The 21,613-nt window shown below is 45.6% G+C and overlaps 1 protein-coding gene across 3 annotated transcripts; it reads right to left on the bottom strand.

The window, feature by feature from the left end:
• Positions 1-967: 967 nt before the first annotated feature.
• Positions 968-7,047, bottom strand: LOC115384474 (uncharacterized). 3 transcript variants are annotated; one of them, XM_030086745.1, is made up of 9 exons: positions 6,905-7,047; positions 6,236-6,391; positions 4,821-5,021; positions 4,548-4,703; positions 3,843-3,922; positions 3,406-3,454; positions 2,052-2,126; positions 1,715-1,972; positions 968-1,573 (listed from the first exon to the last, which is right to left on the bottom strand). In XM_030086745.1, the coding sequence occupies exons 1-9, from the start codon at positions 6,945-6,947 to the stop codon at positions 1,350-1,352; spliced, it is 1,242 nt and encodes a 413-aa protein (XP_029942605.1). In that variant the 5' UTR covers positions 6,948-7,047; the 3' UTR covers positions 968-1,349. The 3 variants fall into 3 exon arrangements, 2 of the variants coding, with proteins under 2 accessions (XP_029942605.1, XP_029942606.1); XM_030086746.1 differs by having other exon boundaries at positions 4,920-5,021; XR_003930882.1 differs by having other exon boundaries at positions 4,536-5,021.
• Positions 7,048-21,613: the final 14,566 nt, after the last annotated feature.

The following is a 21,613-nucleotide window of genomic DNA, read 5'->3' as shown; positions in this document are numbered from 1 at the left end:
GAACCAAGACTCATGGTGAGGCGGCTTTCAGCCACTATGCCCCCGCCTGTGGAACAACCTGCCGGAGAACCTCAGGACCGCAGAGACTGTTGATATTTTTAAAGGGAGGTTGAAAACACACCTTTTTAATCAGGCTTTTAACTGACCTTTTATAGTCCTCTTATTCCATTCTTATTTATGTAATTTTATTCTATTTTATTATGTACTTTTAACTTGTTTTACTTTTTTACTTTATAATCCTATCTTATTATCTTATTTTAATTTCGTGTCATATTTTATCATGTTTTAGCTGTTTAATTCCAGTGTTTCCTTAGGGGGGTCCTTCACACCGGGAGTTGGTCCTGGTCCAATGCTGGGGTTACTGTGCCCGGGTCCTCTGGTCCTGGCTGGCCTGGGGGCTCCACACTTTGGTGTGCGAGTTCCCTTGGTCTGTCGGGGTCGGGGGTCGGGCGCTGGAGCCCCAGTTTTAATTGACCCTCGATTTCCCTTGGTGTGAGCGGCCCCACTGGTGGTGTTTTCCCAAAGATGCTCTGTGCCATGCCATGTCTCCTCTGTTCTGTGCAAATTAATGGGAGTGTGTGTGTGTGTGTGTGTGTGTGTGTGTGTGTGTGTGTGTGTGTGTGTGTGGTGCATACTGTTTGATGGTGCGGTTTTTATTCTTTTTGTTTTTATGACAGTTTTTAATGTTCAGCACTTTGCGTTGTTTTTATTAATATGAAAAGTGCTATATAAATGAAATCTGATTTGATTTGATTTGATTTGATTTGTTGATGTTAGAGTTACAGAATGAGATGCGACGTGATGGAAAGAGTGAGTTTGACTCTAAAAGAGAGCGGAAAGTGGTCAGTTCTTGTTTATCGGCTGTGACATCCAGAGGAGTGAGACTTCAGCAACAGACCGAACCAGGATGGGACCGTTGGAGTGTGTGGGACTAATGGTCTGCTGCCCAAATCCAAAACAGAACAGATGACCTCTTCACACTGATTTTTATTAGGATCAAATAAACACACACAAACAGATGTTGATGCTCTCAGACATGACAGGATGAAATCAAGCCAATGTCTTAGTTTCCATTTTTTACAAGTGCATCAATTTAACTAAGAGACCTGCAACCTTTTAAAAATCAGTTCATAGTGGTTTACACAATGGAAGATACTTTACTTGTTGAGAGTACCGAAGTGGCTTAACAGTTTTCTATTCTGAAGCTATTTTCCATGCTTTCAGCCATGTCAGCGGTTTTGTATTTCTGTCACAGCTTTGTTGTTTCATGATTTCTCTTCACTGATCCAACATACAGACAAAACTGCATCTGAGCTGTCAGACAAGTCTTTTGTTTGCAGCCCTCTGATCTAACTTATACCAAATTGCGCACAAATTGCTTCTCTTAATTCACGGATGGCCTGACTGTTCTGTTCACATCTGAGTAAGCCATTCTGAGTCTCATGGAAGAGAACGTGAAACTCAAACAAAACTCTGGGGAACTTCTCTGTGCAGCTCTTTCTAGCGGTGGAGTAGTCGACATCTCGAGTGTGATACAGCAGAACCAGAAAAATCCGCTTGTCAGTGGCAGCCACTGAAGATGAGACAGAAAAGACAAACATTCGATGTTCAGTTTAGACCAGAGAGGACAGTCAGCACTGCGCTTTCTACTTCGGCATGTGGAACAGCTGAAGTGAGCAGAGCATGAACACCATGAATCCATGTGATGCTTCACCTGCTGGATTCCTCATCGCCGCTTCCACGTCAGACCCGGCCCTGGATGTAATTGGACAGAAAAGGATGATGCTCTCACACTGGTGCTGGTTTTTGGGGGTAAGCTCAGTCACTCTCAGTTGTCTGATCTTCAGCTGACTGATGATGACTTGGTGAGCTCCGAACGTTTGTCCAGTGACCACAGAACTGAGAGTCACGGTGGTGAAGCGTGAAAGAGGATTCCATGACGATATGTAGGAATATGCAGACGGCTTTGTTTCTGTTAAAAAAACAAACAAACAGCAGTTAAAATGAGGGAGGATAACATCATGTGTGGCTTATGTAGCATGTATGCTAACCTTTCTGCAAGGATTTCACAAACTCCAGTAGCTCTTTAGGTTCAACACCATTTTCTTCCATCCAACGCTCAGCATCTGCCAAAAAACAGACGTGTTTGTGTTGTCATTAAACACATGTCGCAGTCTAATTTCTTCAGATACCTCCAAGTCCGCAGTTTCGCTTCTAAATCTTTTCACTCTTACCCAAAGCCCCCAGACAAAAATGTCTCATAATTTGCTAAACCTAAATCCATGGAATAGGGGTCTAATTTCTCGGAGTTATAAAATAATACAAAGCATCGACCCTCCATTGCAAACTAAAACACGAGAAGCTTGGGAACGGGATCTCGGTACCGCAGTTACAGATAATGTTTGGGCTCAATGCATTACTAACATACACTCCTCTTCTATATGTGTTAGGCATGGGTTACTACAATTTAAGGTCCTTAATAGAATTCATTAATCTAACGACAGACTAGCAAAAATATATCCATCCATTCAGCCCATCTGTCCCAGGTGTGCCAACTTAGTATCGCTAGGTCATATGTTTTGGTCCTGCCCCCGCCTCACAAATTTCTGGTGCTCTGTATTCCATTGTCTATCAGCTCTATGCAATACATCTCTCAATCCTAATCCATTAACGGCTATCTTTGGAGTCGTACCTACGGCAGCACATAGTACAAACTCTCAAAAGAGAGCAATAGCGTTTGGTAGCCTTATGGCACGCAGGTTGATCTTAATTAATTGGAAATCCGACAAATGTCCACCCTTTAGGAGATGGATTCAGGAGGTGCTTTCTTTACTCCAACTAGAAAAAATCAGGCATACATTAAATGGGTCAGAGGACAAATTTGTGAGAGTGTGGTCTCCATTTATTGAGTTTGTGAAGAAGTCAAATTTTTCCTAGATTATGTCATCCGAACGACAGGCTTAGCTGACCTGTTTAAATGGTCCACCGAGATTATAGTTCGACACTGACAGCTTTAACAGTGATGCTAGTCACCCCTTCTCTTAAATTATGCCATGCTCTGCCCATGCCTTATTGATCGTCATTATCACTCTTCCAAGATCATTATGGCCATGCAAGTCTGAAATTTCACCAGATATCAATGGGTCTCTTTTTTTTTTTTTTTTTTTTTTTTTTTTTCTTTTTTTTCTCTTCTCTCTCTCTTCCTTTAGTGTACTTTTGGTCCCACGGGAGGGTATATGGAGAGGGTTATGGGATTATGTTCTTCTTTGCCATTTTGTATGTCTGTTTGCTTACTTGTTTATATAACTGAAAACCTGTTTAAATAAAGTTATTAAAAAAACACACACACACATGTCGCAGATTAAGGACAGAGTAGGATCAGTAAGGAGAATAACTTCTACTTACACTCCAGATATCGTGGTTGTAGCACAGGCTTCAGTTCTTTTCGGGCCCTCTGCAGTGAAACACATCAGGTGACAATAAAGAATGAAGCAGCAAACCCAGGATGAGAAGTAACGGTAGACAGTTTATCCTGTTTCAGCCCTTGTGTCAATGCATACTCAGTAAGATAGGATGTCATAAAAAAACCCTGCAGCCTGCAAGTTCCAGCTAGAGTCAGAAGTTACAGATTTATCTGGGAAATCCCAGTGGATCCCTGAGATATCTCTGAATTTGTTAATCCTACACCTTTCAAGAGCAACTGAAACACAAACATTTTTATGATGAGCTGTGAGGAGAGTGAAGGCATGAAAGACATAAACATCTTGGATTAGATCAAGAAGTCCGGGTGAAACTGTTTAACGTAGTCAACGTTTGGACATTTCAAAAATCACTTATCATACCTTTATTTCTGCTGCACGAACTTCATTCTTTCTTTTAAGTTCCTGTGATGACTCAGTTTCATCCACAGAGCTACCCCCTCCTGTGTAGAAGAGAGACATGTTACAATAGAACACAGACAGCAGACGTTCTAGCACCGTATGTCTAACGACTCTGTTTCTCTCTGTGCATCGTACGGCACAGAATGGATGTAGTCCATAGTGTTTTGGCCTTTTTTTGGTTAACTTTTTCTCAAGAAATATCACAACTGGCCTTTCCAGGCAACACTCAATTCTGAAACAACTCTCTCCTCAGTCTTCTGCTGGCAGCAAGTCCCCTTTGCTCATCCTGGAGCAGTTCACTTTTAAACCCGGCCAGCTACTGGGAGAGAGAGAGAGAGAGAGGGAGTGCCTCACCGCTGAGTATAGAACAAACGCCATGATGAACACACCCCCACACACTGCCCAACCAAAACCCGACCAATCAGTACCAAATATCAGAGGCTGCACTAGCTGGGTGCTTACTACAACATTCATTCCATGCTTTTTCCCATTATATCTATTTTCCACTGGCACCGGAGGGTAGCAGTGAATACCCCCATGCACACACCATATATCCACCCACTCTGCCTCCACCAAAGGCCTGGATCGAACCAGGTTTGGATGGATCATAGACTCCTTGCAGTCAGAATCCACCATATTGTGGTTTACACCCACTTGGATTCTAACCGAAATGCTGTTCGTTTCTCCTGGACTGGAGGACAGTAGGGCCATTTCCCTGGGTGGACAGTTGGGACTCAGATAACGGGGCCTTTGGCATCTTTCCTGCCCTGTCTTCTGAGGAGCCCCCACTGGATTGGGAAGAAAGGTCATCGTCGCTGTTATCTGCGGAAAATACAGCACACGGGTAGTGTTAGTGTGGGTGGAGACACCATCGGATGGTTACTGCTGCTCCCTGGTCTGCCCTGCCCTCCTGTGAGGAGCTGGAACCAGAGAAGTCACCAGAAGGGCGGTGTTCATGGGGACATGGACGCCGTCTATCGGTGGCCGCTGTGCCCTGGCCCACTATGCTCTCCTGCATGGAGTCGGGACCAGCCTCACTGAGCTCGGAGCTGGACTCTCTGCATCCCTCTAGTAATGAATATCCAGGTGGTTCTCCTTGGCAGAATCGTGAGGCATCCGTCGTTGTCGAAGAGAGTCCGTCTGCACAGAATAGACACAGTCCATGGTAGATTTGACCTTTTATTGGTTATCTTTTTCTCAAGTAGTGTCCTCAGTGCCTTCCCAGGCCGCACTCTAGATTGCAACCACTCTCTATTCAGTGTCCTGCTGCCAGGAAGTCAGCCCAACGACTCCTGTAGTCTCTGTAGCCCCACGCTCATTGTGGAGCAGTTCACTTTTAAACCCGGCCAGCTACTGGGAGAGAGAGAGGGAGTGCCTCACCACTGAGTATACAACAAACTCCATGATGAAAGCACACCCACACAGTGCCCAACCAAAACCCAACCAATCAGTACCAAATATCAGGGGCTGCACTACCTGGGTGCTTACTACAACATTCATTCCATGCTTTTTACCCATTATATCTAATTTCCACTGGCACCGGAGGGTAGCAGTGAATGCACACACCATATATCCACCCACTCTGCCTCCACCACAGCCCTGGGTCGAACCAAGTAGACTCCATAGACTACGTTTACATGCAGTCAATATTCGGATTAATGTCAATATTCTGGTCTCTGAAACATTTGGAATAACCTGTTGACAGGCTTAAACAAACAGAGTTACTCCTGTTTACAAGATCAGCGTGATCAATCGGGATGTCCCCATCCAAACCACGGAGCACAGATGACGTCATGACTGCATTTGCACTTCATGCCACTAGGTGTGCTGTTTGCATGTTCAACCTTATTTTACACAGACACCACAAGAGAAGAAGGGTGCTACAGGATCTCTCTGCATGTTGTTAAACAAAGAGCAGCCAGCAAGACGTGGTAATATGTTCAACGATGCGATGCACTGTTGTTTCAGTAAAAGAAGAACTGAACAATTGTTTCCGCACATTTTATTAACTTAGTGGCAGTTAAGCTGTATCACAACTAGCTCCTGTACTCAAAAGACCAGGATTCCTTGTGATAAACATGTGCAGAACAGTATTTAATGTCCCTATCTACTGGAATATTCCGATGCGTGATTATAAGACCAGAAATTCCGGTTAGAAAAGGAGTAAACCGGGGGTAATAGTTGGGTTTTTAAAAACCACAATATGAGCATATTTGGGTTTTTGCAGGTGTTTACATGTGCACAACCCGGTTATTGTGAATTTTCCGGTTAAGAAAGGGTTATTGCCTGCATGTAAATGTAGTAACTGACCTAATGCAGCCAGAATCCTGGCGCACATCCAATTGGATTCTTACCAGAATGCCGTTTGTTACTCCTGGACTGGCGAGCAGTGGGCCAACCTTCCTGAGGGGACGGTTGGAACTGACATGGCTGGTCCGTCTGCTCTTTTCCTGCGCTGGCCTCTGAGGAGCCCGCATTGGGTTGAGAAGAAGGATCATCTACGCGTCCATCTAAAGGGAACACAGCACATGGATGGTGTTAGTGTGGGAGGAGACACCATCGGATGGTTACTGCTGCTCCCTGGTCTGCCCCGCCCTCCTGTGTGGAGCTGGAACCAGAGAAGTCCCCAGGAGGGTGGTGTTCATGGGGACAAGGACACCAGCTACTGGGAGACAGGGGGAAGAGGTAATCAATAAATATTGGTCACAGGTCACAGGTGTTCCCCCGCTCTCCAGCGGCTTCCCTGAGGTCTGCTTCATGACCTCTGACCCACAGCTGAGCTGAACACACACCCAACCACCACACTGTTACAGCAGAACACTGAGAGGAGCCGGTCTAGAGGGACATGTTGGAGGAGAACAGACAGGAGTCAGTCAGTGTCACATAAAACAAACACACACACACACACACACACACACACACACACACACACACACACACACACACACACACACACACACACACACACAGGGTTTAATCAGAGAAAACAGAAAACTTGCATCACAGTTGAAAAGCAGCCAAACCTGAGTTGTTTCCATCCATCGGATCGTCTTGTGTTCCACTCATGTTAAAGCAGGATGTATGTAGAGGTATTAACGTCCACTCAAACCGTCGAGCTCCCTCTATTTCCTTATGAACACAGAAGCCTCTCTCTCTCTTTTATACTCTCTCCTCTCAGCTGCTTTCACTTTCACTTTGATCCCCATGTGACTTCCAAGAAACCCAGCCTGTGCTTGTCTGTGTGAGTGTGTGTGTGTGTGTGTGTGTGTGTGTGTGTGTGTGTGTGTGTGTGTGTGTGTCCTCTTCAGCAGCAAAGCAGCAGAATGAAGTGTCATTGTGTGACAGATAGGATCTTATAGGTATAAAGCTTCTCTTGATACGATTTCTTACTGTATTAAAATTATTTTGAATACGGTACCTGATCTGCTGGACCTGACAAGAGGACAGAACAACAGAAAGAGAGAGAGAGAGCAAAAGAGAGATACAAAAAGAGCAGAGAGAAGGAGGAGAGTGCGAAGAAACAACGATCCTTCGATCAGAGTCAACACTCCAGACGACCGGCTACTGCACCTGAACAGAGATACAACAGAGGACATCCTGCCAGCTTTTATTAGGAGACATAGCTGGTATTTATTTGGGGCCTGCAAGCTGAAGATTCAGGTATCAAATTACAAACCAGGGCATCAGGAGAAACCTATTCCAGATAGCCATTAGTCCAACACCCCACAAGACAACAAGGTGACCAAGTCCACGTGCAGAATATGAAGAGTGATTAAAGATCAGTGTGATCACAACCTAAAAGATCAAATATAGGGCAGCAAATACAATAAACAGTACACAACATGCAAAATACACAAGTTGGTACAATATACTATGAAATAGACAATAACACTCAGATATTCATACAAAACAAAAAATACACAGTACATATTATTTTCAATACACATAATTCATATTATTCACAGCACAGAAAGGCTGAGTGTGGATCTGTCATCCCTCAACCTCTGGCTCCACCTAGTGGCAGCTCCTCCTCCTCCCTCTCTTCTGTCACCGTGTGTGTGTGTGTGTGTGTGTGTGTGTGTGTGTGTGTGTGTGTGTGTGTGTGTGTGTGTGTGTGTGTGTGTGTGTGTGTGTGTGGACAGTGACTCAGCTGATAATCTGAATTCAGCTGCAGCTGCTCCTGTTCCAGTCTGAATCCTCCATAAAGCTTCAGACTCCACAGTGGAAACTCACACAGTCCATCACCTCCGCCTCACCTTTCTCCCCCGTAGGAACTGTGTCATACCTGAGTCTGGTTCTGCACAAAGCTTCTTCATCCGAGCCTGGTTCTGCAGGCTTCTTCCTGTTAAAGGGAGCTTTTTATTCCACTGTGTCCTGAAGTTGTTCATGTCTGAGTGTTTTTTTTTTCTCCTCTGTTAAACACTAGTTGGACGTTCGCTGACGCCTGGTGGTACCGCTCCATCTGGAGGAAATCATGACTCAGCAGAATGTTGAAAATGCCCCTCGGTCATGACAGGCCGAAAGCCTTCACCTCCCTGTCCTTTCAGGATAAAAAACCCAACTTTCACACTGACTCTGAGCCTGGATGTATGAAGTGAATGGAAGGTTGACGCTCTTTGTCCTCATGGCACCAGCTGCCAGCATTATGACAGGGTGCATTGTGGGAAGCAGTGGGAAGCGGCTTGTGAGCCTGAGATCATGCGGAGGTTTTTATTTATTGATTTATGAAGGACACGTACAGGAAGCGTCTGCTATTCCAAACAAAGTTAACCGGTTCCAAGCTGCCTTCCTGCCTCTTCTGGTTTTCCAGGAAATATTTCTCTTCATGTGTAAAATGAGCGAGAAGAAGACCGAGTCCCACTGGAATATCCCGATATATATGGATGTATTAGGTGACGGTATACACTGAATGTGTTCATGTAGCTGTTTTTATATGTATTATGTGAGTTTTTTGTCTATTAAACGACTTGGTGATCTTTATTTTTGCCTCTGTGGCGACGCTTTAACAAGCTCATTCTTTTGGTGTGAGACTTTCTTCTATACCGTCCGCTTGAAATGTGATGGATAAAATGCCGAGAGCAGTTTTTCAACACTCAGCTCATGTTTTCAGTCTTTTATTCACTGTAGTTTCGCCTCGTCTCCAAGGTCGAACTTTGTCTCCATGGCGGCTTGATAAGGCCTCAGACGGCGAGCGTCTGGACACGGCCGGGTTATCGATGACCTCCTGACCCCCAGTTGCCTCTCATGAACTGAACCTCATTACGGCTCATTGTGTTGCCGCCGCGGCTCCGGCGTCAATCAGAGCTGGATCAGAGCAGCGGCGCTCTGAAAACACAGTCACGGGGAATTTAAAGATGATGGCTGCGAATCACAGGACAGAATAAATGAAGCCGGTTCGTTCACCTCCAGATCCACCAAGAGCCGGACTCCTCGTCTCTGTGTCCCAGGTCATGAGTCTGAGAGCAAAGTCCAGGTGCCGCCAGAAGTTTGAAGGGTTTCTGAGAGGGAGGATGAAGAATATCACACAGCAAGGTTACAGATGTCTGTAATGTTACCTTCTCACGAGCGTATCCTCCCCCCAGTAACGACACGCCAGCTCCCAGAGCCGACCTCTGCTGACCTTCTCCTCCACGCCTTGTAAAAACACTCCTTTAAACTAAGTGGATCTCCATTCAGTACATTAATATTTGCTGCTGCCAGAAACCATTCAATACAATTGTTGAGCTGCTGCTGATGTGATTTGATTTAGTTTTTGGCATGATGCTACATATGTCTCCAAAATGACGGCCGTCTGCCGACTGCAGTGAATTTGGGGGTTTGTGTCTCTTCCGTGCCGGCTGAAGGTCACGAGGAGCCCGAGGCGAACCTCAGCTGCAGTGACCCCAATAGGAAAATATGTAAAAAAACATGTTGTCAGTCTGCAAGGCAAACACAGTAAAGAGAAAATGATTTAATTAAGGTATGAATGTAGAAAAGGTAGGTCATACAAAATACAAAAATCCATCATTTATATTGAATAACATGTGCAATTAACCCAAATGTATTTATAAAAAATAATGATAACATACATTTTTATTTTTCTGATCAGCTTTAACATTCTCAGATTTACTTACTTATTTATTTATTTATTTGAGATTGGATCCCCATTAGCTGTCACCAGGGGGACAACTAGTTTTCCTGGGGTCCATAACTGCATAAAACAATCATAAATTTAATAATACGAACAGGAGAAACGTGCACTGATAGTGAACAGAACATACTGAATAAACAAGCATTAAATGCAATACATAAAACCATTAATCAGTAGAATACAAGAAAAAAATAAAAAGCAAAAGGAATATATGCACACAGATAAACAGAATGAAACCAGATAGAACAAGGCGATGATACAATTAAAACCTAAAACAAAGACTAGAAATGCACCTACGATAGAATCAAGCTTTAAACATTTTCGTCACCATAGTTTTAAAGTTTTTATGATTAAGGTTCAAGTTCCAAAAAAGAGTGTATTATTTACCTGCAGTAACCAACTGAGGAGTCAGTGTTTGACCCTGCATCAGGCTGAACCAACAGATTTTAAAAGTTCCTGTAAAATTCCCAATAAAATATCAGTAAATGCTCTCACAGTTCAGTTTTAGGAACTACTCATTATTTAAAGTAATGCAGTGATGATATTTTACTGGATTATAATGTCACTTAAATCATCAGTCAACAGAATCATGAAGTCTTCGTAGTTTGGAAATTATTCAAAACCTTCATGATGATAAATACTGAATGATTTGAGTTGAGCTCCTCTGCAGAACTGATCACCTTGTCCAGAGTCAACATTAATCCAATCATCACACGCTTCTCTGGTTAAAAGGAAAATCTGCTAAACTTGTCAGCAGCATGTAAACTAACACTGATCCATTATTTAGTTAACAGGAGGAGGTGGGGGGGGGGGGGGGGGTAGGAGAACAGAGGAGGATGGAGAGGAAGTGGAGAAGCAGGAGGTGGGGGAGCATTCACTTACAACTCTCTCTCTCTCTCTCTCTCTCTCTCACACACACACACACACACACACACACACACACACACACACAGCAGAGCCAGAGACACTGAAAGGAGGGAAATCAAACTGAGGCTGTGCCGTGCTGCCTGCTGTCCACTGAACCTGGTCCATGAAGGAAGCTCTGTGAACGGTCTGAACCACAGCAGCAGGAACGGGAAACTCTCCGGTCCGGACCAGACGTCAGATTAGAAGGTCTGAAGCTTCAGACTGTGTCAGCATCCCTCATACTGGAGCCTGATGGCTGAACGCTCTGCCTGCGTTCTCCTGTAGAGAGCAGAGGAGCCTCCAGGGGGCAGCATGCAGGTGTCGATGTGTTACATGAATGCAATTATTGCTCTTGGTCTCTTTCGCTTTTGGAAAGTCCAGAAGATGCTGCGTTCAGGGACCTCTATCAGTGTTGTGAAGTCGTCCTCTGTGATTCTCCCCTTTCCTCACAACTGACTGACGGTGTCGGGAACCGTCCAGCTGTTCAACGCTCCCCGTCACCCCTGAGTCTGCGTTGTAGCTGAATGAATGGCCAACTAAGGATATTCTACACATTTAATGTTGAATTGTGTTTTTTTTTTCTCAGTTGTGGTGACAGTGTTCTATGATCTCACCCTGCTGTTATCACTGTTGTGGCTGAGTCCTTTTTTGGTATTTTCAGAGTGTTTAGTTCTATTTCCAATCTTTTTATGTTCATTGAATCTTCCTTCTGGCGACTTCTACAGATTTCAGACGTTTTGTGTTCTTCTCTGTACTGATCTGTGTTATTTGTGTGTTTTCTCCTTGATTTCGACATCTTTTCGTGATGGCATTGTTATTGGAGTCTGTGAATCTCACATGTGGATTACGATCCCCCCTGGGCTCAGCTCCTGTCTGACTGAAGATGAGTGCGGCCTGATAATCTTCATCTTAATGCAGAGACACCTGTCACAGCAGCAGAGTGCATCCCATAATGTCTCTGTAAGCAGATTAGGTCCTCTAATGCCAGGTATTTGAGGAATATTCATGCAGCTAAGTGCTTATGTAATGTCTCCCTGCCTCCTGCCTTTTGGTTTTGCCCCTGCCCCCTCTTCCCTTCCTCTACCTCCCCCTCTGTTGCCCCGATCCCTCCTCGCCCACATGATAGCCTACGACTCACTGGGGAAATACGTCTCTTGTAGAAGTATTTGTCTCATCCAGATAATCTGCTGCAGACCAACAGCAGGACGTCCATCAGCTCAAACACCTGGAAGTCAGTCAGTGGGGGCGAGGTTTGTTCACTAGGTCATATTAGACCAGGGATTAGGGCCCTAAACCAAGAGTTAGCAGGACCCAGAACCCGGTGGCTGATGCCGGTGCTGGAACATGATTTTCTAGGCACCTGGAAGACACTTAAAGCCACAGACAGCATGGATAAATTCCACTGATCAAGTCCGCCATCCTGCCAGCTGCTTTCTCTTATCATCACCTTTTATTCACTGATATTTCTTTACAAACACCAGCACAGCCACGGCCATACTGGAAGTTTGAAATCCAGCTGACTCAGCACATTCTCTCCTGTCAGGCCTTTGCCGTCTTCTGGACCCAGTGGAGACGGTGGAGAAGAGGCTTTGTGAGTTTGGTCAAATTGGTGGAGGTGGAGAAAACCCAAATTAAACTTTTCTGTAAGCAGAATACTTCCCACAGAACGGGAATTCATAAAACACATCTCTGTCAGCTCAGAAAAAGAACAACAACCAATCATCACAGGCCCATGAGAGTGTTTTAGGCAGACTCCTCCACAAAGACGCAACAGGCCTTTATCAAAAATCAAATCATCTCCATCAAATAAATTGCTGCACCCACCTGCTTCTTCTTCAAACTAGAGAAAAAACCAAGAAAAACAACAAAATGACACATCTTAAGTATGAAAAATTAACAATATTAACAGACCCTGCTCAGATGAAGAAACTTACTATTGGTTTCTACTCTGACTTGTTCAGGACAGAGATCTGTTACCCTACAGGACAGCTGAGATCCTGGAGGGGCTACCATGGCTGGAGGAATCTGTCTCAGCCTCGCTGGAGTCCAGCCTCTCCTTTGAGGAAACATCAACAGGTGTCCAGGGATTGATGGTCTTATTATAGAGTTCTACAGGAGCCTCTGGACTCTGCTGGGAAGAAACTTGTGAAGGGCTTCTTCTCAGGTAGCGTTGAGGCAACAGCCAATATTACCTGCTGGGCTGCAGTGGAGTACTGAGAGAAGGCAGTGTCCGTGTCTTTTCAGTAAACAAAGACTTCCAAAAATAGACCTGGGAATGTTTGGTGGAGAGAGTCTGATTGTCTCGATGGACCTGGGTCCAGCTACAGCTGTCTTACAGGGGGAGGTCTCTGGTTGCTTACAACTTGGTTTCCTCCATGCTCTGGCATCAGTTCACTGTTTTGAACCTCCTGCAGCTCAGATAAAGAACACACGGAGAGGACTGGTGATTTCTTCTGCTGTGTGTAATTACTATTGCAGCAACACAACAACAACACATCATCAGTAGGGTCAAACTAACCTGTCTCACATTCCCTATCAGTGGGTGAACAATCCAACGCTTGGTGAATTCTGCTTCACAGTGATAGGAAGAGCCATCGCCACGAAAGATTGACCGCCACGAGCCAGTTATCCCTGTGGTGACTTTTCTTACACCTCCTGCTGAAAACCCAAAACATCATAAGGATCATGAGGCCCGGCTTTCATAGTCTGTATTCATACTGAAAATCAAGTTCAAGCAAGCTTTCACCCTTCTGTGGTGGAGCTGTCTGGACCACAGGATCTTTATTGTACCAAGGACCGATTGACCTTTGCGATCAACTACAGGCACTCTGGCTTCAAACTGCGGCTACCTGTGTCATCTTGATCAACTATGGACAGAATGAACAGGAATCAGAAGAGAGACCTCTCTTTCACAACACCCAAGCTACCTGACCTCTAAAGTGAGGACGAACGGCCTGTATGTGGCCACTGTGAAGGTCTTGAACTGCTCGCCACTGGCTGTTGTTCAGAAGTCAGGTGGTCTGGGACGTTGGCACCAGGGTCGTCTCCCAGAGGCTGCTGGAGATCCCTGGACAAGGCTCCCATTGAGAAATGTACTGCAGAGAGCGCGAGAGAGTCTCTCTCTCTCTCTCTCTCTCTCTCTCTCTCTCTCTCTCTCTCATAGTCTCCTGTAGTCTGCGGATTTTGTCACTCCGGTCAGTGAATGCAACATTACCCATAATCCTCATCTGCTGCTGTGACTCATTGCCTGAAGGCTTCATGTGTTCACTCACGGTACGTTCGTGTGTTCAGTGTGTGAGTGCCTCACGGCGGCGGCGCAGTGTGAAGTCGTCCACGTGACTGACGGCTGAGACCCAGAGAGTTCAGACAGGTGGAGGAGAGGCCCTCCGCCCGATAATCGGTCTTAGAAAAAAAGCAATCAGCCGACAGATGTTTGCTCCTGCAGCTGGAACATCTGAGGGCGGATTGAGAGCGCGGCACCACCTGTGTGTCGCACGTCGTCATAATCTGCAGCCACTCAGCAGCTCTGCTGACCAGCACGGATCTGTGGGGGTCCTTAATCTGTGACCCCGATCCAGAGTGAGAGAGCAGATCAACCTGGATTATCTAATCTCACACACACACATACACACACACACACAGGCTGTGTGTGAGCTGTAAGGAACAGTTTAAAGACCAGTCAGGTTCGGTGGATTAATACACCAGCCAGGCTCAAACACGACTCACTGCTCAGCTGCTGCAGTCACTCCGACTCGTAACGTGGACGACGGAGCTGCGCCGGTCTGCGGCGGCGTCCGGGTCCAGCAGGACGCCAAACCCAAACCCACATCTGGCCGCTGAGTCAGGAGGAGCTGAGGGCTGCAGCTTCGTTTGGTTTATCAGTGAAACCTTAGTAGCTTTAAGAAACTTTCATTTTTTAAAGTTTTGAGAACTGGTTGTGAAAAAATGTATATAGAAACCTTTTGAAAAGATTCTCCATTTACACAGAAACAGTGGAAACATCGACAACAATGTAGATTTGATGTGTGCTACTAGTTGCAGATGTTTTCATTTAAACGTAGTCAGCAGTGTTAGGATAGTTAGCATTGGCAGGAAAGACTTGAAATGAAGCCAGCTGGTTTGTGTGTATGTGAATCAATGAGAGAGAGAGAGAGAGAGAGAGAGAGAGAGAGAGAGAGAGAGTTCTCTGTTCAACAGGATGTTTACTTGATTACTCAAATAAAAAAAACTGATCAGTTTTAATATTGACTCATAGAGAGATGTTCACAGCAACACTTCATAATGAATTAATTTCAACCTTTCAACCAGCCGTTCAATGGAAACAACAGCTGATATAAAGTGAAGAATTTGTACTGAAAGAGGCCGAGTGAAGACGGTTTGTGGGCAGTTTCTATAAATAGAGGCGTGTCCTCTGTTCTACTTCACTTGTTTAGTTGGACCATATCAAAGGAGAGATAATAGGAATTTTCCAGTCTGGGGGACCTCACAGTGTCTTGGCATTGACAGCTGATTGGCGGCGTGTTTATCTGCCGCTGACACGGCGTCCTGCCGAGCGTCCGCTCGGTTGCCTGGTTTTCAATCCTGGCCACAGGAAGTTGGCAGCGGCGGCTAATAATATTATTGAAATTTCTGTCGGGGACGGTTGCCATGGCGTCCGAACTGCCGTGTCATTGTTTGCGGTTCCTGTCTCTCACGGCGTCTTTCACGTGAGGACAATGCGCTCAGGACAGGAGCGCGGAAACGTCCCCCCGAGGGTCCTGCTGGCAACCCTGACCTCAGATCAGCTGCCATCACTTCAGAGTGTGTCTGAGTGTGAGTGGAGGTGTGAGATCCTCAGAGCTGAGAGCTCCAGCAACTAGTGTGTGTGTGTGTGTGTGTGTGTGTGTGTGTGTGTGTGTGTGTGTGTGTGGCCAGCAACGATGAGCACCAACTCACCTTTAGTCATTTTGTCAAAACAACTTTGATACAAACTCACAGATCAAAAATCACACACGCGCATGTAAACACACACACACACACACACACACACACACACACTCGTACGCACGTTGACATGAGTGTGCTTAATCCTGTGTTTTCATCTTTGGACTCATAATCCTCATAAAAACCTGCTGCGAGGGGGCCGGATTACAGCATCAGGACAATAATACCAACACACACACACACACACACACACGCACACACACGTCCAATTCAGGTAACAGAAAGACACAAACTGTGACTCAGTTTTTAGGTAAGAAAGAAAAAAAACAGTAAAAACAAGAAACAAGCACTGCCACAAACTCTGGAAAACACTGTCGTGGAAAACACATCTGAAAAAGAAACACTGTCATGAAGACAAGCAGAACTGGTCAAAAACAATGGGATTTCTCACAAAAAAAAAAAAAAAACACAAACAAGAACAAAACAGGTCAAGGAACAGTAAAAATTACAAAAACAGGAGCAATCAGAAGCTCTGGTAAAAACAATTTGATGTATTCATTATAAACAGCAGAACAGTCAGAAATACTGTCAGAAAAGATGAAATCCAGTCAAGGATGGGAAGGAACAGGAAGAGTCAGAAAAAGAAAGGAAGGAGGAACATGACTGTGGTCCTGATGAAGGCTGTGGTCCTGATGGAGGCTGTGGTCCTGATGAAGGATGTGGTCCTGATGAAGGCTGTGGTCCAGATGAAGGCTGTGGTCCTGATGGAGGCTGTGGTCCAGGTGAAGACTGTGGTCCTGATGAAGGCTGTGGTCCTGATGGAGGCTGTGGTCCTGATGGAGGCTGTGGTCCTGATGGAGGCTGTGGTCCTGATGGAGGCTGTGGTCCTGATGAAGGCTGTGGTCCTGATGGAGGCTGTGGTCCTGATGGAGGCTGTGGTCCTGATGAAGACTGTGGTCCTGATGAAGGGGTTTTGTCACTGTATTTCATGAAGAGCTCCTCGTAGCACTCATCCCCCACAATCCTGCAGGTGTGCTTCCGCAGCCCAAAGCATTTCAGCCTTTACTCTCATGACTGTGTGTCTACCCAGGAACGCTTCCTGTCCCATCTCGGGACTCATCATGAGAGAAAACGAGGCAGGCCAGAGGACTGTGGTCATCAACTCAGTCCTCTACAGAGAGAACGTCCTCATTCTGAATGTAGACAGAACGAGCGAGATCATGGTTGACTTCAGGAAGAAACCTCCTCTGAACTGAACTCAGAGTCCGTGTTTCTATGGCAATAAAGTTCTTGACTTGAGGTCTTGGAGTGTGTCCATGTCTAAGGCTTGGAATTATCCTAATGTCCAGGTTTGAAGAAAGTGTTTGGAGAAAGGAACATAATCAGGAACATGTTGACTCAGAGTGACTGAGAAATGAATCCCTTCATCTGTTGCTTCCAGAGTTGACTGTTGGAATTCCCAAACAAAGCTCATTTAGTCAGAATGACTTCCTTTTCTCTGACGATAATCTCTTCAGGTTTACACTCTAGGGCCACTTCAGCTCACACCGTTCAGTTTTTCAGTTGTCTGGTTTTTCACTGCGATGATCCAGCTTCAGCTCTGTCTATTGTTTCCATGAAGCCATATTCCACGTACAGAGTCCTGATTTCAATTCCATTCTGATCAGTCCAAGCTCCAGTAATATGGATAATTAAAGTAATTTTTATGCCCAGTGCTTGTAATATTAACCATACAAGGTGTAAATGTTCCTCTGAATAGCTTAACAGATAATCAGAGAAAAGGTAAATTAATATAGACCTTGTTCAAACTGAGAATCAAAGCATCGTAGTAAAGAGTTGAGGAAATGTTCAAGTCAATATGTACTGACACTGACTGATATGTGTAAATGGGTCCTGGTGGGAGGTGAGAGAACATCAGAACCTTTTCTGAAGCCATCAGAGACTGAAGGTGTGAAGATTGTGTGGAAACCGTTCAGGTCCTTGGTTTTTGACCAGTGGGATCCACAGGCTGGCCCAGACCTCCAGAATAACACGATGATGTGCCAGACAAAGACGAGAGCACCCTCTACCCTCACTGGGTCCATCGGCATCTGAACCAGCAGAAACAAACAGATAGAAATTTAAAAGGAAACACCTCAGGTCTCATTCTACCACCACTAATGGAGGACAAACAGCGAGGGGTGAGCAGGAGACTCCTCCCTCTTTTAACTGGTTCAGTTAATGAAAGCAGGTGAAAGACACACACTGTGTGTGTGTATGTGTGTGTGTGTGTGTGTGTGTGTGTGTGTGTGTGTGTGTGTGTGTGTGTGTGTGTGTGTGTGTGTGTGATGTTTGTGCCACCTGTTCCAACAACAACAAACACAACAGCAGAAACAACAAACAGCAGCTTTCAATGGCTTTAAAGACTCTGAACTGTGGATTTATCTCAGTCGCAACCTTCTGGTAGTCTCACACATGCATGCATGCACGCACGCACGCACGCACGCACACACGCACACACACACGGATTGAAATGTCAGCAGTTCATAAAAGTCTTTGTGTCAGGGCAGACTGAAATCTGAGGAATTCCCAAAGCGCCACGTCGACCCCAGCTGCTCAGCACAGCTGCACCGAGGTGATCGATTTTAAATCATTATTGAATTATTTACTGAGCCAGGTATTAAAAAAGTAAAAACTGGATTTTTTACTTACCTGTGGCAATTACATTACCACTCCCTCTGTCTCTGTCTGTCTGTCTGTCTGTCTGTCTGTCTCTCTCTCTCTCTCACCTCCAGGCCACTGCAGTATGTAACCACTTCCTGTCCAGGAGCTCCACTGACAGTTACCAAAGCCAACCAGCTACAGAGTCTGAGGGTTGATGTGAAGGTCCGGTTTGTGCAAACTAAGGTAGGATCTCAGGGCCCCCTGCAGCCCCCTGCAGCCCCCTGCAGCCCCGTGCAGCCCAGGCTACACCACCAACCTGTCTTGTCCCCCCTGTCGGGGAGATGGAGCTTGAAGAAGTGCAATAGGACCTGAAAGCCGTCAGTGAAAGAGAGGAGATTTTACTTTCTGAGTTTAAGGTTTGCAGTTGCACTTTATTCCAAATAAGGACATTTGTTAGCTCTTTTTAAATGCTTGAAAAAAGTGCTTGAAAAAATTCTTCCTCGTGTCTTTTTTCAGTTTTACAAAAACAAAGAAAAAACGAAGGTTTTAAGTGGAAACATTTTTGAGTTTTCCTTTAGAGACAAAAATTGTGCAGCCCTAGCCAGAGGAGGAGGGGGAGAGCCCTTAAATTCTCCATCATCGTCATCATCATCATCATCATCATCATCATCATCATCATCATCATCATCACCATCATCATCATCAGGGTACACAAATATATTGATCTGTGAAGCCAGATGATTCCGATCAACCCGTCGAACTAGAAGGTTGTCTGAAAAGAAATTAAACTCTGGATGAGTTGTAATTTTCTGCTTCTGAACTTAGATTAAACAAACGTTATTAGATTTTCTCCAAAGCACCTGAGAGAGAAATGATTGAAACCTTCCAGAACCGCTGAGAAGAACCTGGAGTGACTGTGGACCAGAACTAGAACCACCTTGGAGTCTGGTTCTACAGGTTTCTTCCTTTAGTGTTTCTTTTCTTCCATCTCTTCTGCTTCCTCAGGCAGAATAGTTTTTTTTTCAGTGTAATAGCGCCTTGAAATGACTGTGTTTCTATTTTCAGCCATATGAAGAAAATTGAATTAAAGATGTAGATGTAGCTACTGGATTACAGGCGTACAGGTGAACTAGTCTGTCGCTGCGTCAGTTCATATGTGTACAAGTGGACCAACGTTTATCTGTGGAGATGTACAGGAGTACATTTGTTGAACTGATGAGCTGGGGCTTAAACATATGGATGTTCTAAACAGGTGTAAATGTGTGTATGCAGTACATGCCACAAGCTCTGCTGTCATAGTTATGCAGATGACACACAACATTATATTTTAGCATAATCATATGACTACAGTGTCAGGCCTCCGTTGAGTAAGTGTATTCATCAAATCAATGAGTTGATGTTCTGGAATGTTCTCCACCTTATTCCAGACAAGACAAGACACAAGTGGCTGATGTTACCCCAAAAATCAAAGGTCAAAGATCAATGCTCCCCATGACTTTTTTAATTCCCTATGAAGCGTCCAGACCCTCAGGTTCGTTGGGGCCGGTCCACTGAACTGCAGGTCTGTGCATCACAGCAGTGTCACAATGTCAGTGGCAGCCACAGATCTTCAGTGTTTGTTTTTGTTTTTTTTGTGAAGGCTAGGCAGCGAGGGAAGAAACCCGGTCAAGAGACAAGGCGGGAGCTGAATCCCTGAAACTCCACCAGGAACCAGTTGTGGTGCACTGCCATCAGGGCTGGACATCCAGCAACCAGGAGGAGTCCCGCGTAGGGATACTCCGTCACCCAGTACCATCACTACCCCCTAGGGGTGTGACGAGATCCATGCCATGAGGTCTTGTGAGATTAAATCGTGACAAGATTTCTCGTGCAGTGAAAAGCTGTCTCATGGTTGTAAGGCAGAAGCCAATCAGACCCATGATCTGACCACTGTGAGACATCCGAGTCTTAAAATATGACGATGCTTTTGGTTTTCGCAGCAGCAGTTTGGGTCCACAGTGGAAATAATGAATGTCAGCTGAGTGACAGGCGAGATATGAACAATATGTAAGCACTGTAAGAAAATAGAAGTGCTTTCAACACCAGGCAGCGACTGACAGCCAGACTGAGGAGGACAGGGGTGGACCTACATCTGGCTGAATGGATCCTGGACTAGCTACAGTTTGTGAGAACCTGGGACCTGCTGACCTGCAGTGTGGGTCCCCCGAGGGAACCGTCGACACAACGTGGACAGCTGTGTTCTGCAGAACAGGATGCTCTGTCTGCTCTGAGGAGCAGCTTCAGGCATCACTCAAGCATCCATGAGGGCGACACCCCCCATCAGTCCCCAGAGATCAAATGACGTCCGCAAACGAGAGTTTGAACGGCTCTTTGGAAAGGAACGGCTCTTCAGGATCCGGCTCAGAAACCCCATCTCTACGATACACACTCATTATTGTTCACAGTCATACTGTAGCTTAAGTGTGTATTTAGGTGTGTATTTCTATAACTGTACAGGTGTGTGGGGGTGGGGTGGGGGGGGGGGGTCCATTTATATTGGGCATTATGTTTATGTTTCACATCTGGACACACACACACACACACACACACACACACACACACACACACACACACACACATCTGTGAGAGCCTTATGGGAGCACTAACAGTGTGATTAGTGTAATACCCCTTTAAACCCTCAACTGGCAGCTGTCATCCCCCAACACAAAGATCCACATGTCTCCTCACACATCAGTCACAACAACAGCATAATCAATACTACTAATCATTACGGTCAGAATAATAATAATAATAAAGAGTAATGAAAGGTGAGCGCGTCCACCTGTCGAAGAGGCCCGAGCGGTGCGCTCGTTGACCCGGGGCAGTGTGTGTGTGTGTGTGTGTGTGTGTGTGTGTGTGTGTGTGTGTGTGTGTGTGTGTGTATGTGCTCTGAACGAGCGCACTCAATTATGCCTTCGTGTGAAGATAGGTGGCGCGTGCGGCTCGAGTGCTCCCGCCTGTTTTACGCTGCAGTCACTAAAATCGGGTGACACACGCGGCGCGAGGCGGCTCACACACCGGAGCACCGGCCGGCCGCCCCGACACGCGCCACTCCGGGACCGGGGCCCAACGGAACCGTCCAGGTCCGGGT

This window comes from Salarias fasciatus, unplaced genomic scaffold (genome assembly GCF_902148845.1).
Source record: "Salarias fasciatus unplaced genomic scaffold, fSalaFa1.1, whole genome shotgun sequence".
Taxonomy (NCBI): domain Eukaryota; kingdom Metazoa; phylum Chordata; class Actinopteri; order Blenniiformes; family Blenniidae; genus Salarias; species Salarias fasciatus.
This window is presented reverse-complemented; position numbering and strand designations above follow the sequence as displayed.

Coding starts and splice junctions, on each gene's coding strand:
- LOC115384474 (XM_030086745.1), bottom strand. CDS start 6,947: ATGAGTGGAACACAAGACGATCCGATGGATGGAAACAACTCAG. Junction 4,704..4,820: donor CCATGAACACCGCCCTTCTG/GTGACTTCTCTG, acceptor TATTTTCCGCAG/ATAACAGCGACGATGACCTT. Junction 3,455..3,842: donor TTCGTGCAGCAGAAATAAAG/GTATGATAAGTG, acceptor GTTTCACTGCAG/AGGGCCCGAAAAGAACTGAA.